This window comes from Crinia signifera, chromosome 19 (assembly GCF_055691185.1).
Source record: "Crinia signifera chromosome 19, ASM5569118v1, whole genome shotgun sequence".
NCBI lineage: Eukaryota > Metazoa > Chordata > Amphibia > Anura > Myobatrachidae > Crinia > Crinia signifera.
This window is the reverse complement of record NC_139226.1, coordinates 92,122,759-92,140,467: the sequence shown is the minus strand read 5'-3', so window position 1 is coordinate 92,140,467 and position 17,709 is coordinate 92,122,759. Positions and strand designations below refer to the sequence as shown.

General features: G+C 47.9%; 1 protein-coding gene across 1 annotated transcript in view; it reads left to right on the top strand.

Annotated features, from left to right (window-relative positions):
- TTC34 (tetratricopeptide repeat domain 34) overlaps nt 1-17,709 on the top strand; it is an 89,160-nt gene that overhangs the window by 26,502 nt on the left and 44,949 nt on the right. The window contains exon 4 of the mRNA XM_083162914.1: nt 783-975. Within this exon, the coding sequence (XP_083019040.1) occupies nt 783-975 (193 nt within the window). The remainder of the gene's footprint in view (nt 1-782; nt 976-17,709) is intronic.

The window sequence follows — 17,709 nt, the reverse complement described above, 5'->3', positions numbered from 1 at the left end:
GGGGAGGGCACGGAGCGGACAGGGGGCTGGCTCATGTGGATGCCCAACCAGCGGCGTAACTATAGCACCGCAGCCCCCGCCACCGCGGGGGGGGGGGGGGGGGCGCTGTGCATGTGGGGGCGCCGGGGGCTGCGGTGCTATAGTTACACCACCCCCCCCCCAATCCCCCGCAGAATTACCTATCTCGCTGGTCCCGGCGGCTCCGTTCTTCTGATGAGGATTACCACAAAATGGCCGCCCCCATATAGCACACAGTTCTCTGAAACTGTCTGCTGTATGGGGGCGGCCATTTTTTGGTGGTCCTCAGCAGAAGAAGAACGGAGCCGCCGGGACCAGCGCAATAGGAATGGCTGCAGGGGATTGGGGGTGGGGGGGTGTTTTTTACATGGGCGGCGGGGGATTGGGGGTGCGCGGCGGGGGGGGCGCCCAAAACTTAGTTACGCCACTGTGCCCAACGTTTTCTGGGCGTGCCCACAGAAACAGTGGATGCGCCCAGAAAAACACTCCCATGTGAACGCAGGCGTGGCATGGCATCATGTGAGCTGTCCGCCCCGTCTTCAGCCAGGTCTTCGTAAATATAAATAAGCCTAGACTGACTTTTCTTTCCAAATGCGGTAAAAATCATTCGATGGTCGGCAACCATCGAATGATTTTCCCCCGTATACTCGCATGCGAATGGATATGTAAAGAAGCGGCTGGGGGTCGGGCGTTCGTTCTTGCCGATTATACTATTATATCCTTCAGCACGACAGTAACATTAACCTCTGCTATCTCTTTATCAGCTCATAAAAAAAGTAATTCAGCTGGGTGACACCTCGTGCCTCCTCCCCATCATGGATATATTCCAGGAAGATGACCGTAGACTGATGCAGAATCACTGTCATGCCAAGGCTGTGTCCATATTACAAAGCAAACAAGGGGACACATATCTGAAGGAAGCCGTCGCCTACTTATCCTTCGCTATAATTGCCTCAGGTGAGACAGCGCTATTGTGTACTGCGACATCTTTCCAGGAAAAATCAATGGCTGGGAATAGGGCGCGACAAGTCCTAAATGCTCCATTAAAGTCTACAGCTTGAAAGTAGAAAATGACGGATGGATGTAACAGCAGGTAGGATCTCTCTCTTATCAGCCTCCAGCGGCGCGGCGCCACACTTCAAAGGCCTCATTTCATATTCCAGATGGGTTTATCATACACGTTGTGGATTGAAATACACTTTCAAAGGGTAATGGAAATTCATTTAAACATTAATTAATGATTTCTTATTTTGCCACTCAAACATAAGCCGCTTCTAATTAGAAGAAGGTGAAGCGGAGGCGCAGAGTGCTGTAGGCGTTCCGTCACCTTGCGCTGGGTCACCTCACATATTACAGACTCACAGTGCAATAGAAAAGGGAGTTTTAGCTAGTGGGTGTCCGGATGGGTGACAGACAATTTTATACCACCGAGCATTGGTGGCAGTGGAGGAGGGACACGAGCGCCTCTGAAATTAGGGACATGGCCCCCAGGTCAGGGAGCATGTCCTATGTCCGCCGTACACCCGCAAGGTCACGGCCCATTTTCACCACTGTATAGGGGTATACAGACGGAGCGATTTCAGCCCCATTTCTAAGCAATCTGACGATATCACTTAGAAATGGAGCACTGGCTGCTCTGTGTGTATGACCTGCAGCATTAGCCATGCACGGTCCCTTGCGACGCCATCGCCCGCAGGGAAAGACAATGCTGGCACTATCATTCCTGCTAGGTCGTGGGGTTTCGCCTATAAACAATAGGCAAAATCCCGCTCAGCATGATTACTTAGCACACATCATTGCGGGGTACATCGCTAGTGGCGTGCGGAGAGCAGCGTAGCACAGTGTGAACACGACCTAAGAGCTGCTGGCCATGCCCCCATGTGTCATGTGACCTCAGCTCTGCCCCCGATCAGCCTGTTTCTATCGCAGCCGCTGGGTTGCGCACAGACTTAGCACAGTGGTGGAATCATTCGCTGCTGAGTGGCTTGCCAAGGCCGTACTAAGCAATCTGCAGGCTTGCGCAGGGCATGATTTCACTCTGGCGGCATAGGCGTGCGCACAGGGGGTGCCGGGGGTGCAGAGGCACCCCCTAATGACAGGCACCCCCGCATGATTGCACCAAGGTCCGACAACACAGAATAGCATTTTTTGTTCCGGGAGCCGGCTGCAGTGACAGACGTGTCAGAGCTGCAGCAGGATACACTACATCGTAGTGAGGAGTCAGGACCCTGGCTGCCTGTAGGGGGAGCTGAAGTGCACAGACAGCTCCTCTCAGGCAGACATTACTGAAACAGTGTTGGCCGTCGCCGAGTGGCCGGGTGAGGAGTGAGGGACTTCCTGGTGTTGGAAATGTGCTACAGGTGAGCTGGCCATGGTATGTTATATGAGCAGGCTATGACTTTGTTTTAGAGGGGGAGGGAGATGATATAAAACGTTGTGATTATTATGTCATAAAGGTGTGTGTTTATCAGCTTTTTGTAAGTATACTGTGTGTGTGCATAAGGGGGCTGTGTATATGTATGCTATGGGCGGTATTCAATGAGGCTGATTCGCCAGGTTTTTATGGCGATTTTCTGCTGTAAGGCGAATTTTTGACTAAAACGGTGAATCACCCTATTCAATGACCAGATGGCGAATACATTTCAAGGTTTTTTTCGCCATGATTCACCGAGTAGCAATCGCTATCTTTTTATGGTGAAGTGGAAGGTGAACTTTTAAAATAAAGTGTTTTGTTTTTTACAATTGGTGTCAAAAAATCTGGAATTTTATTCTGAGGAGGGGCATGCTATTTTTATTAATGTGCTGTGAGCACATGAATATATATTTAATAAAAAATATATATATATATATATATATATTTTTTTTTTTAACACAGACCAGCCAGCAGGGGGCCGGAGCCGAGCCGCTCATTAGATATTCATATATTCACTTCACCCGATCATTACATATGCATGATCTGGTGTAGTGAATATACCCGGTCCCCTGCTGGCACCCCCGGGGGGCAGCCTGTGCTGCCTGGCACCCGGGGAGACTACCTCCCCCCCACAAACGTTCTGGGGCAGGCAGGGAGACTTCCATCTCCCTGCCTGCCACCGTCCTCAGGCTCCCTGCGGCGTCCGCCGCAGGAGCTCAAATTCGCCAGTCAGGGGCAGCAAACCCCTGACTCTTTGAATACCGGAGCCGGCGAGGCTCCGGAATGCAGCGAGCAGTGGCGAATGTTTAGCGAATCCTAAACAGGATTCGCTGCACGTCGCCAGTATTCACATTGAATACTGCCCTATGTGTGTGGGAGGGAGCTCTGTATACTACAGTACATTGTGTGTGTGCATGCTGTGCCTGTATGTATACTATGTGTGGGCTGTGTATATCTGTGTATACTGTGTTTGTGTGTTTGTGTGTGTGTGTGTGTGTGTGCACAGAGAGGCTGTGTGTATGTGTGTGTGTATATATATATATATACGTATATATTTTGTGTGCATACTGTAGGAGGGCTATATATATGTATACTATGTGTGTAGGGGCTCTGCATGTGTATACTACATCTGTATGTGTGCAGGCTGTCTGTGTATGTGGGTGCGCAAAGGGGTGCGGTGCATATGTATACTATGTTTGGGGGGCTCTGTATGTATGTGTGTGTGTGTGCATGCATAGACAGTGGTGTAGCTAGGTGCTACGGCGCCCGGAGCAAGGGCATGTTTCGCGCCCCCCCCCCCCCCCAATTTGTAGTAGGTGAGGCTCCTGCGCAGTGAAAAGTGGACACGGATCAACATTATACCACACACCGTAATGCCCATTGCACATTTTAGTGAACTTTGTAATTCCAATTACACATAAGCCCACACATGATGCCCATTGCATACTATATAACACTCCGCAATGCCCATGACATACTATATAACACTCTGCAATGCCGATGACATACTATATAACACTCCGCAATGCCCATGACATTCTATATAACGCTCCGCAATGCCCATGACATACTATATAACACTCTGCAATGCCGATGACATACTATATAACACTCCGCAATGCCCATGACATTCTATATAACGCTCCGCAATGCCCATGACATTCTATATAACGCTCCGCAATGCCCATGACATACTATATAACACTCCACAATGCCCATGACATACTATATAACACACCGTAATGCCCATGACATACTATATAACACACCGTAATGCCCATGACATACTATATAACACTCTGCAATGCCGATGACATACTATATAACACTCCGCAATGCCCATGACATTCTATATAACGCTCCGCAATGCCCATGACATACTATATAACACTCCACAATGCCCATGACATACTATATAACACACCGTAATGCCCATGACATACTATATAACACTCCGCAATGCCCATGACATACTATATAACATTCCGCAATGCCCATGACATACTATATAACATTCCGCAATGCTCATGACATACTATATAACACTCCGCAATGCTCATGACATACTATATAACACTCCGCAATGCCCACGACATACTATATAACACTCCGCAATGCCCATGACATACTATATAACACTCCGCAATGCCCATGACATACTATATAACACTCCGCAATGCTCATGACATACTATATAACACTCCGCAATGCCCACGACATACTATATAACACTCCGCAATGCCCATGACATACTATATAACACTCCGCAATGCCCATGACATACTATATAACACTCCGTAATGCCCATGACATACTATATAACACTCCGCAATGCCCATGACATACTATATAACACACTGTAATACCCATTACATACTATATAACACTCCGCAATGCCCATGACATACTATATAACACTCCGCAATGCCCATGACATACTATAAAACACTCCGCAATGCCCATGACATACTATATAACACTCCGCAATGCCCATGACATACTATATAACACTCCGCAATGCTCATGACATACTATATAACACTCCGCAATGCCCACGACATACTATATAACACTCCGCAATGCCCATGACATACTATATAACACTCCGCAATGCCCATGACATACTATAAAACACTCCGCAATGCCCATGACATACTATAAAACACTCCGCAATGCCCATGATATACTATATAACACACCGCAATGCCGATGACATACTATATAACACACCGCAATGCCCATGACATACTATATAACACTCCGCAATGCCCATGACATACTATATAACACTCCGCAATGCCCATGACATACTATATAACACTCCGCAATGCCCATGACATACTATATAACACACCGTAATCCCCATAACATACTATTTAACACTCCGCAATGCCCATGACATACTATATAACACACCGCATTGCCCATGACATACTATATAACACTCCGCAATGCCCATGACATACTATATAACACACCGCATTGCCCATAACATACTATATAACACTCCGCAATGCCCATCACATACTATATAACACTCCGCAATGCTCATTACATACAACACACCATAATGCCCATTACACATTTGACACATTAAGTGCCACTTACCTACATGCTCAATGCCAGGGGCCTAATGCTCAATGCCAAGGGGCTTCATGCTCAATGCCAAGGGGGCAGTAGGGTGCAGCAGGGTGGGTGGGTGCAGCAGGGTGGGTGAGTGCAGTAGGATGCAGCAGGGTGGGTGGGTGCAGTAGGATGCAGCAGGGTGGGTTTGTGGGTGAAGCAGGGTGGGTGGGTTATGTGGTTAGGAAGGTGAGTGCAGTAGTGTGCAGGAGGGTGGGTGCAGCAGGGTGGATTGCAGTAGTGTGCAGCAGGGTGGGCGGGTGCAGCAGGGTGGGTGGAGGGTGGGAGTACACCATACTTTGACAGCCAGCCCCCCCCCCCCCTGCCTGCAAAGCGATGCGTCGAGCGTGCGTGTCATGTCCTGCCCAATGGGTGTGTCTAGCGTCACCTGTGGGCATATCTATTTCCACTCAGGGGTGTCAGGTATAAACAGGGGGATAGGAATGTGGGGGATGCTGCATTTTGCAGAATGGCCCTGTCTAGCAATATCCCCCATCGTCCTTCATGTACAGACGATAGAGACGGACATCAGTAACCCGCAGCAGTGTGCGTCATTAACGATATAGTGCATATGCACTTGCTGATGCTGGAGGTGACGGTTGGCAGCATAATAGAGGGGGGCGCTCTGCTTCATTCCGACAATGCCCCCAGGACTACCGTCGCCTATACCCACAGTACTAGCGTCACCTACGCAACACATTGCCCTCATGAATAGCACCGCTTACACATACAATGGCCACAAGACTACTAGCGTCACTATGCACACAATGCCCACAGGACTAGAACTGCTTACAGACACAATACCCACAAGACTAGCAGTGCTATAAACACACACACACAATGCCAATAGGATTAGAGCAGATTACGCACACAATGCCCACATGAATAGTGCCGCTTATTTACACAATGCCCACATGAATAGTGCCTCTTACCCCCATAATGCCCACATGAATAGTGCCTCTTACCCCCATAATGCCCACATGAATAGTTCCACTTACCCCACAATGCCCACATGAATAGTGCATCTTACCCCCACAATGCCCACATGAATAGTGCATCTTACCCCCACATGAATAGTGCATCTTACCCCCACAATGCCCACATGAATAGTGCATCTTACCCCCACATGAATAGTGCATCTTACCCCCACATGAATAGTGCATCTTACCCCCACAATGCCCACATGAACAGTGCCTCTTATGCCCACTTAAGTGCACAAGACCCACAGGACTGGTGATGCTATGCACAATGCCCACATATAATAGTATTACCTATTGCAACAATAAACATGAGTGCACCTTGATCACATAAATGCCCACATTAGGAGAAAGGAACAGATACTGTAGTAGGTACAAGGACCGGAGAATTGAGGGGGGAGATAAGAAAAATAAGCTTTAAATAAGGAAGGGAAACTGTCCTTAACTTACCCATCCTGTGCTGTGGGGGCCGATGACTGCTAGATGGGCGGAGCCTGTGGGAGGGGGCGGAGCCATGTCTTCTGCTGTAGAACTTCCATAGGGGTTTGACGTGGAACCTCCGTAGTCACTGTCACAGTGCTGCTCTGCTACTGCCTGTCAGTGTGACAGGTGGTGCAGCAGCAGCAGACGCTGAAGAAGCACAACAGACCTCCGTGCTGTGGAGAGCTGGCAGGCTCTGGGTAACTCTCCCAGCACCTATCCTGCGCTGCAGCAAAACGGACATCAATGCTCCTATCCCCCCCTCCCCTGCCACTGTGCACCGCCCGCCCGCTCACGGCTCCCTACTGTGTCCGGGAGAGAGAGATGCGGCTATGAAAAATTCATATCTCCCGCTGGACCGCTAGCCAATAGGCACTCGCGGTCCAGCAGCCATCAGTTGATTGGCTGCTGGACCGCAAGCTACCATTGGCTAGCGGTCCAGCGGGATCCGTGAATTTTACATTGCAGCAGGCCAGGCACTGCAGTACGTCTTGGGCGGGCGGGGGAGCTGGCTGGCGAGCGAGAGGGCGAGCTGGCGGTGCCACAGCACAGCTCCGGCGCCATGCAATCTTCCTGCGCCCGGAGCAAGTGCTCCGCCGGCTCCGCCCTCGCTACGCCTCTGTGCATAGAGGGCTGTGTATATGTATACTATGTGTGCGGGCAGGTTTTTGCCCCTGGGTACAAGTGTCCCGGGCCCCCCGCAGCCTCCTTACCTTTTGAGCTGCTGGCCGGATGCTGCCTGCCACTGACAAGTAAAGTAGCTTCAGTGTGCGGCGTGCAGCATCCGGCCAGCGGCTCAAAAGGGAAGGCTCCGGTGGGCATCTTATAAGAAGAGCACCCAGCGCTACCCGGAAGTGCGGATTCACGGGAGCGCTGGTGTGCAGTGCGCACCCCCAGCAATGAGCATGAAACTCCCCTTGTCAACGAGCATGTAACCACCCCCTTCCCAGGGAGCATGAAACCCATGGTAAGGAGCATGTGACTCCTGGCAACAAACTTTTCACACCCCTTAACCAGGGCCATCTTAACAGCATTATGGGCCCCCGGGCAAGCAGTCCAGCGGGGCCCCTCCCTACACAACCTTGTGGGTGCCACTGTACGTATGTGTGTATATATATATATATGTATATGTTCATACAGGGGCGGATCCAGGAGAAAATGACAGGGGGGCACCATCAGGGCCGTCTTAACAGCAGTGTGGGCCCCTGGGTAAAGCAATGCACTGGGGCCCTTACCCATTCTCCCCTCCTAGGGGTGGGGGGTGCTATTAGCAGCAGCTTTGATGTCCCACGGGTGGCAGGGGGTGCTCTAGCTTCCATTCAACATGTAGGACCTGGAGCAGTAACTTCTGCTAGTTACTCCTTTACTGCACAGGTGGTGGGAGGGAGAACACTAACATGTGGAAGGGGGCACTGAGCTGAATGAAGGGTCCCTTGTAAATGACTTCCAGGGAGGTAGTGATAGGGTATAGTTTTATACACAGGGGAGGGTTGGATAATGGAGTGGGCTTAATATTCGCCATTTTCTGGTGGATGGGCAGCTTGTTTTGTTAGATTGCAGCGCTCAGCGCCTGTCTCCGCATACACTGCTTAGTGTAAGACTTACAGTCTTCCTTTTCCCCCTTGCAGCCAACGTAGTTAAGCGTCACCCTGAGTGACAGGTCGCTTAAGCGAATAGCAGGGCAGAGACCCCTGACCCTGCTGGCAGCGTTACTCTTTCCTGTGAGGAAGTCCCCGCGTTAGAGTGTGCCTCAGATCGTGTGTGACTCCGTCCATGCTGTTTGTAGCTCCACGTGCACCGGAGCGCATAGGAGCAAGTCCCCGCTGTAAACCCGTTACCAGCGTGACCTTTTGCACAGGGAGATCAGTCATCATTGGCAGCAGCGAGACTGGGAGAGATACCGCAGCGTAAACCAGCAGACTGTCATTTACCCTGCACGCGCCAAAACGCTACAGCTAAGTAACAACCAGAGACTGTCGTTACCAAATGTACAAGTTGTATTACTGCTTGAAGTTAACTAATGAAGTACTGTTGTAACCTACAAGCCTGCCACTTGAATAAACCCTTCAAACTGGTTATATCTTCTAAGTGTGAGGTCTAACAACCACACTGCACGTACTTATATACACTCTGCCAATAGGTTATGGGCCCAGCACGTCACGTGCGCGAAGATTAACCCCCTGAAGACAAAGTGCTAGCGCAGTACATAAAAGAACACAAAGGAATTATTTCTAAATTGCCATTTGTGGAAGAGTTAACGAGAATGCACAGTACAGGGCATAGCATGAACTTTCCAAAGCTCAAAGGCTCAGAGAATTACACTACATGGAAGTTCGCTATGGAAATGCAGCTTAAGAGGGAGAAGCTATGGAAAGTCACAATAGCCCCAGGAGAAAGTCCAAACCCAGAAGAGGTAGACAAGGCCATTGGCACAATAGGCCTGGCTGTGGAGCAGCATGTTTATTCTACTATCTGTGGGAAGGAGTCCGCTAAGGACATGTGGACAACTCTACAAGGTGCTTATGAAAATAAAGGCTTAATGAGAAGGATAAGTCTGAGACGCACACTGTATGGAACAAAATTGAATGCATGCAAGGACATGAACGATTATATTGATAAAATACTATCGATAGCTCAGCAATTGGCGTGTGTAGGAGCAAAAGTGGATGAGGAAGAAGTAGCAATGGTAATGCTGCAGAATTTGACAGAGGAATTTGACTTTCTGGTTGTCGCACTAGAGTCAAATGAGACCAAGCTTACAACTGAAGTTGTGAGAGCCAAACTACTACAGTTCCAAGAGAGAATCCACAAGGATGCCATAGCTGAAGGTTCTGCCTTAGTAGCAAAGGGTGCGAAACCCAAGAAATGCACATTCAAATGTTATGTGTGCCACAAAGTAGGGCACAAGGCTTCAGAATGCAGGCTGAAGAACACTAGTGGCATGCACAAGCGGCATGATAAAAAGAACGAGTCAGCACTGAATGTAACAGACAAGCCAAGGAGGGATCTCTGGTACATGGACTCGGGAGCCTCTAGACACTTCAGCTGCAACAAGGAGTGGTTCAATTCTTTAACACAGTGTAACCCCACAACAGTTACCGGGATTGGTGAAAAGATCCTTACTGCTTCAAGTGTTGGGACAATCACAGTGAGACTAAGAATTGAGGGACAGACAGTAGTCACAGATATCCAAGACGTCCTGTATGTACCAGAATTGGGAAGTAACCTCATCGCTATCAGCGTACTCGAGGCAAAAGGCTACAGAGTCCAGTTTGCAAAAGGCAAGTGCATGGTGCATAATGAAAGAGGGACTGTAATTGCTTCAGCAACCCGATGCAACCAACTATACGTCCTAGACACAGATGAATGTGTAGCTTTGGCAGCCTCTGCTGAAAATGAGTCCATGGAGCTCTGGCACAGACGTTTGGGACACTTAGGATATGATAATGTCCAGAAATTAGCTGATGGGATGGCAACAGGAATCACAGTGAAAGACACCGGAAGACCTGTGTGCGAGAGTTGCATAAAAGGCAAGCAGACCCGCAACCCATTTCCCAAGTCAGCAGGCAGAGCAGAAACACAACTAGCTCTGGTACACACAGATGTGTGCGGACCAATGGAAGAGGAGTCAACCAGTGGTTACAAATACTTCATGACTCTCATCGATGACGCCACAAGAATGACACACGTATACTTCATAAAGAAGAAAAGTGAGGTGGTCAAGAAAATTGTGGAGTACAAGAACCTAGTGGAAACTCAGACGGGCCTAAAACTAAAGGTCCTGAGATCCGACAATGGGGGAGAGTACGAAAATGAAGTACTAACCGACTTCCTAAAAAGGCATGGCATAAAGCATCAGCTGACGATGGCCTACACGCCTGAACAGAATGGCGTAAGTGAAAGGGCGAACAGAACAATCGTTGAAAGAGCACGAGCGATGGTGAACGATGCTGGCCTGGAGAAGAGTTTTTGGGCAGAAGCTGTATCTACTGCAGTATACCTGAAAAACAGAACACCTACAGTGGCCGTGAAGGGAAAAACCCCCTTAGAGGCCTGGTCTGGGAAGAAGCCAGACATCAGTCACCTCCGTGTCTTTGGGAGCAGAGCTTATGCACATATACCAAAAGAGAGAAGGAAGAAACTTGACCCAAAATCAAGACAGTGCATATTGCTAGGCTATTGTGAGGAGAGCAAAGGGTACAGGCTCTGGGATGCAGAGAACAGACGTCTCCTGAAATCAAGAGATGTGATATTTCAAGAAACAGCATCACCCACAAAAGCAAAAGAGCAAGAAAAGCAAGCACTAGTAGAGGTATGTGAAATAGAAAGCATACCTGCAACAGAAAATACTGAAGAAGGAAGCGAACCAACTAAAAGAGCTTCTGTGAGAAGAAACAAGGGCATACCAGCCAGAAGATATGAGGAAGAATATGCGAATATTGCTTTCAGTGAACCTCAGAGTATTCAAGAAGCGAAAGCGTGCAGTGATTGGGCGAAATGGAAATCTGCAATTGACACAGAGTTATCAGCACTGAGAGAGAACGATACTTGGACCATAGTAAATAGGCCAAGCAACCGCAAGACAGTCAAGAACAAGTGGGTCTTCTGCAAGAAGTTAAATTCAGACGGAGAAGTTGCCCGTTACAAAGCCCGTCTTGTTGCTAAGGGATACACACAGAGATCCGGAATTGACTATGGGGAGATATACTCACCTGTTGCGAGGTATAACACTCTCAGATTAGTAATTGCAGTCGCCACTTTACAAGACTTACTGCTATACCAATTAGACTTCGATTCAGCGTTTCTAAATGGAGAACTACTTGAAGAGATCTATATGGAATCACCAGATCATTATGATGAGAATGAACTTCAGACAGAGAAAGTGTGTCTTCTGAAGAAATCCATATATGGCCTAAAGCAGAGTGGTCGTTGCTGGTACATAAAATTGGACACAGTACTGCTTGAAATGAATTTTATTAGATCAGAGACTGACCACTGCCTTTATCACAAAACTCTGGGAGAAAAGTTGTTCATCATAGCAGTCTATGTGGATGATATACTTATAGCAGGTCACGAAGATCACATCACAAGTGTGAGAGATCAACTGAAACAGAGATTCAAGTTGAAAGACTTAGGTCCAGCCAATCATCTGTTGGGCATGAGGATTGTTCAAAACTTGCAAAAGGGAACAGTCACAGTCGACCAACAAACGTACATCGAGGCAACAATCTTGAAGTATGGGATGGCAGACTCCAAGTCAGTGAATACACCAATTGACAAAAGCATCAAGATTACAAAAAGTATGTCACCAACCACACAAGAAGAAATAGAGGAAATGCAAGATGTCCCTTACAAGAACGTGGTTGGAAGTCTTATGTATGCAAGCATTGGAACTCGTCCAGACATCACTCATGCAGTCAGTCGGGTGAGCCAATTTGCAATAAATCCTGGAAGACAACATTGGATCGCAGTGAAGAGGATTCTGAGATACCTAAAAGGTACAAGTTCCTTGAAATTAAAATTCGCCAAGACAAGCAATTCAAATTTGAAAGTCTTCTGCGATGCCGACTGGGGAGCAGATGAAGATGATCGTCGTTCCCACACCGGTTACCTGTTCACACTGGCCGGAGCAGCAGTTAGTTGGGCGAGTAGAAAACAACCGACCGTTGCTCTCTCAACAACCGAGGCCGAATACATGGCTCTCACAGAGACATCAAAAGAAGCACTCTGGATCAAAGAGACTTTGTGTGAGTTAGGTCTACTTTATGAAGAAGAGACTATCAGTATCGCATGTGATAACAGGGGAGCAATAGATCTTTCCTGTACTACCAAGCACCATGGAAGGTCAAAGCACATCGCGATAAGACATCACTTCATCAGAGAACTAGTGGAGAACAAGTCCATCGATGTTGAATACATTGCAAGTGAACAGAATGTCGCTGACATGCTTACTAAAGGACTGTCGGGAAACTTGCTTACTAAGTTCGTGAAGGACTGTGGACTTGTCTAAGTTCAAAAATGTTGATTTGAAGTTTTTGATGTTCTGAATGTCTTTTTCTCTCTAACCATATTTTCGGTTACAGGTATTACAAAAGGACAAAGCATTGTATTGAGTTCTTTTATGTAGCCGAAGACAGCCTTAAGCGAGGGGGAGTGTTAGATTGCAGCGCTCAGCGCCTGTCTCCGCATACACTGCTTAGTGTAAGACTTACAGTCTTCCTTTTCCCCCTTGCAGCCAACGTAGTTAAGCGTCACCCTGAGTGACAGGTCGCTTAAGCGAATAGCAGGGCAGAGACCCCTGACCCTGCTGGCAGCGTTACTCTTTCCTGTGAGGAAGTCCCCGCGTTAGAGTGTGCCTCAGATCGTGTGTGACTCCGTCCATGCTGTTTGTAGCTCCACGTGCACCGGAGCGCATAGGAGCAAGTCCCCGCTGTAAACCCGTTACCAGCGTGACCTTTTGCACAGGGAGATCAGTCATCATTGGCAGCAGCGAGACTGGGAGAGATACCGCAGCGTAAACCAGCAGACTGTCATTTACCCTGCACGCGCCAAAACGCTACAGCTAAGTAACAACCAGAGACTGTCGTTACCAAATGTACAAGTTGTATTACTGCTTGAAGTTAACTAATGAAGTACTGTTGTAACCTACAAGCCTGCCACTTGAATAAACCCTTCAAACTGGTTATATCTTCTAAGTGTGAGGTCTAACAACCACACTGCACGTACTTATATACACTCTGCCAATATGTTTGACTGCAGATATCGGCAATTATCTGTAAATAGATTTCTTAGCCTTCAATAGTATAAAAACCTAGAGTCCCTTTGTTCAGGAGGTGCTGGGAACTTGGGTATCAGAGATCAGGAGCAGAGCAATCCATTGACAAAACTATAAAACTGTACACCAGACGTTTGGAGCTGGAGCAGGGACCGGCTGCTGTAAGCCTAATATCTCTGGTTCTGAAAAAGATAGAGACAAACTGCTAGTGTTGACAGAAAGGGGAGAGTCCCAGCTTTTGGACTATACTCTCAGAAAAACCAAGTCAGAGAGAACCTGAGAAATACAGTATGACTGGGAAGTAAATGAGTAATTAGCAGAAGTTAATGTGGACTGCTGCTTTGAAGTTGGATATCTCCAGTTCCCCAAGGCCGATTTTCAAAATTCTGGTATCCCTGGAAAAAGGGGATCCTCAGCTATCAGAAAAGGGCCCTTATACACCTAGGGCCCCTGGGCAAGTGCCCATTAAGCCCATACGAAAAGACGGCCCTGCCCTTAACCCCCATGGCATAATCTGTAATTGTCATCACAGTCTGAGGCGTAATGTGTAAGGAGCATCACGGTGTGAGGCGTAACGTGTAATGGGCATCACGGTGTGAGGCGTAACATAATGGGCATTATGGAATGTGGTATACTATGTAATGGCTGTGTGATGTGTAATATGCATTTTGGCGCACGCCTTCGACGCGCACAGTCCCTATTGTCCCTGTTTTACTAACTTTTTTTAAGCCCTGCCTGGGGCAGCGTATACCTGATTTGTCAGTGTCGACTTTGTGCATATCGACCTTTTGCTATGAACCTGATGACTGTCGACCTATACATTGGGCCTGATTCAGGGTCAGGCGCGGAAATGTGAAAGTCACAACCAGCGATTTCTGTACTTCTGAAAATGCGCAGCGCCCACAGCTCATGTGCGCAAAGTGTCAAAATGCGATGGCAGGGGCCTTGCCCTGTGCTGGAAATAGGGTTCCACTGTGTTAGTAGTAAATGCCAAGATGCAGAACAAAATCATCGTACGCTCTAGAACTTAAATGACGTGTCATATACATAAGACAGGTGTGCTATAGTTTGTTGGCATTCATGTCAACACGAGAATGTTGAAATGCTTGGGATGTCGAAATTTACCATGTTGACATTTCTCATGCTGACACCGATGAACAACATGATTAGAATGTCTATCCCTCACGCTCCCCAAGTGCGACGGCGTACGCAGCTGCGGAGAATGTGGTGATGGCTTCCCAGGCATCTCCGTCACTTGTGGGCAGCTGCTGGACTAACAAGACCTCCCAGTTCCATGACTGGAAAGGATTGCTGCTGCATCAGTACTGCAACCGCATCTGAATCAGGCCAACTGTATATAGCCAGATAAATAACCATAATAGTATCAGTGGGAGGGATCAAGGTGCACCCAGCCAATCCCGAGAGGCTATGGTTTAGTGACATCATCAGTGAATGCTTTGCAGGCGGGGACGAGCCCCCACATGTGATCCAGCTCCTACAGTCACGCTGGATGCTAAACTCGCCATGAGATGAATGCGTCTGACTCAGCCCTAAGGGGGAGATATACAGATTCTGCCCATAGCATAGATGCTGCTTATCATTTATCTGCCACCTTTTAGAACATAAAAGCGAGAATCTGTTTGGTTGCTAGGGGCAACATCTAAACCCTTTAGTAAATATATCCCCTTAATATCCAAACAAGAGAATAAAACATTCAATTACCAAACGATACTCTGAAAATAGGTCTCAACAAACACATTTCATAAAGTTCCTGAGATACTTCAATCCGGAAGGCAGTGGCCAGTGTCCGTGGGACATTGGTCTGGGATACGGTCGCCAAGTCGACACTATGAAGTCCAACATACATTAGGTCGACCACTAAAGGTCAACACATGAACTAGGTTGACGCGGCTAAGGTCGACAGGGTTGGAAGGTCAACAGTAACACAAGAATTAGGATGATAATGAGAAGGTCAACACTCAAAAGGTCGACATGAGTTTATCATGCTTTTTGTGCCGACAGGCGGTATTTCCTCCACTAGCTTGGAGGTGGCGGGGGAATATACCAGTGTGCCGAGCGCAGCAAGTCACCGGGGAATGGCGAAAGCAGCGGTACACTGATACGGTGAGCATGTCGACTTACGTCGAAATTCAGGACAAAGAAAACATGAAAAATTCTTGTGTCGACCTTCTGATCCCGTTGACCTTAGTCATGTTGACCTATTTCACGTGTCAACCTAATCCATGTCGACCTTTAGTTGTTGATCTAATGTATGTCGACATTCATCTTGTCGACCCTTTGAACCATTCGGTAAAATGCAATTTTAACATACAATAGTTGACCTGCGGTAAGCCAGTGCCACAAAGGGGCTTATTCTACTTTTTCTCGGTCCCCCGTGCATTTTGCACAGGGAACCGATGTTTTCTTAATGCGCATGCACTTTTTTGCACATGTTAATGCGCTGGGTGTGAATGGTCATGGAGAACAGTTCCCACACATCAGTGCGGGAGGGGGGCGGCAGAGGGTGGACGCACCCATGGAAACGCCCAGCGTTTCATTGGTGTTCCCCTGCAAATGCTGGGCATTCCCATGGAAATTCGGCAGTGACGTGTGAACCAGAATAAGGTCCCGAGTACCATTGCAACCTAGGCAAGAAACTTTGACTTTGACTCAGCAGAGCCACAAAGAGCTAATCGCCACGAGTAGTGGAAGTCTATGTGATCAAACATGTCCGATGGATCAGGTTTTTTTTTAACCCTTTGTATGCCTACATGTAACAAAGTGGCTGTGATTTTTTTTATGAACTTGGCACTCACCACCCAGGAGTGCCGAGCATAGGACCAGGCTTCGGCCCTGTTGTTGGGTGCCCTGGAGGCGGGGAACCCTTTTGTTGGGGGTGCCCCCGCTCCCTCACTGTGGCTAGTTGTGGAGCAATTGTACAGCAGCAGGGACCACTATAAATGCGTGTCCCGGCTGTGGCTCTACCTCCTTGGCTAGTGGAGCCCAGTGCTGACTTAAAAAATTTGGGGGACCCCTACGTCTTTCCCTCTTATATTTTTTAAACCAAAACTGACCCAAGAACCGAGTGCAAGTTCTTTAAGGGGCACCCCATACATTTTCCCTATGTATTTTTAGAACCAGGATCAGCTCAGAGAGCCCAGGGCTTATAGGGGGACTCCACCAAAACATACACCATTGAAAAAACACGACAGTAAAAAAAAATCCTTTTTTTTTTTCCAAACACGGGTGATATATGATTCTTAGTAAATTTCCCCTGTACCGTCTCTTTAGCATATCCCTGTCACTCACTTGAACTTTTACATTTTCTACTAAAATATTGCACAATGCGCCCCCAGCTGAGCCCACTAGGGACTGCACATCCAGAAGCAGCTGTTACCATCTGTAAATGTTTCCTTTTTGTTCCCCTTGCAGAAGCCTCTGGTCTGACTTTCTAATCGAGTGATTGCCACAGAAATGGCCTCTATAATGGGGCAGAGTATAATGATCACCATAGTGATCAATAAAAGCACTGTATTAGATTATGCCTCTGCATAAAGCATCTCCCAGCAACCAAACAGTGATGGTGCCCATACACTAGGGTGAAATTGCATACAATCCTTCGATTTCGACAGCATTGATGCGATAAATGTAAGGATTGTATATACATCGACTGTGTCACCCGAAGCAATGCACAGGCCCGTTATGATATTATGCGCTGCACATAATATTGGTCGAATTGCATGTGGTTTTTAACCATATGTGATCGCTTGCAATGCGATTGGAGGGTGGCAGGAGGGCTGGCAGAAGCCGGTGTAGTGGAACTGTTGGTGGGAGAGCTGGCAGGCAGCGGTAGTCAGCGGCAGAATTTGAAAAAAATATTTCAAAAGACTGAGCGGCCCTCTGATTGGCTGAGATGGAGCTTC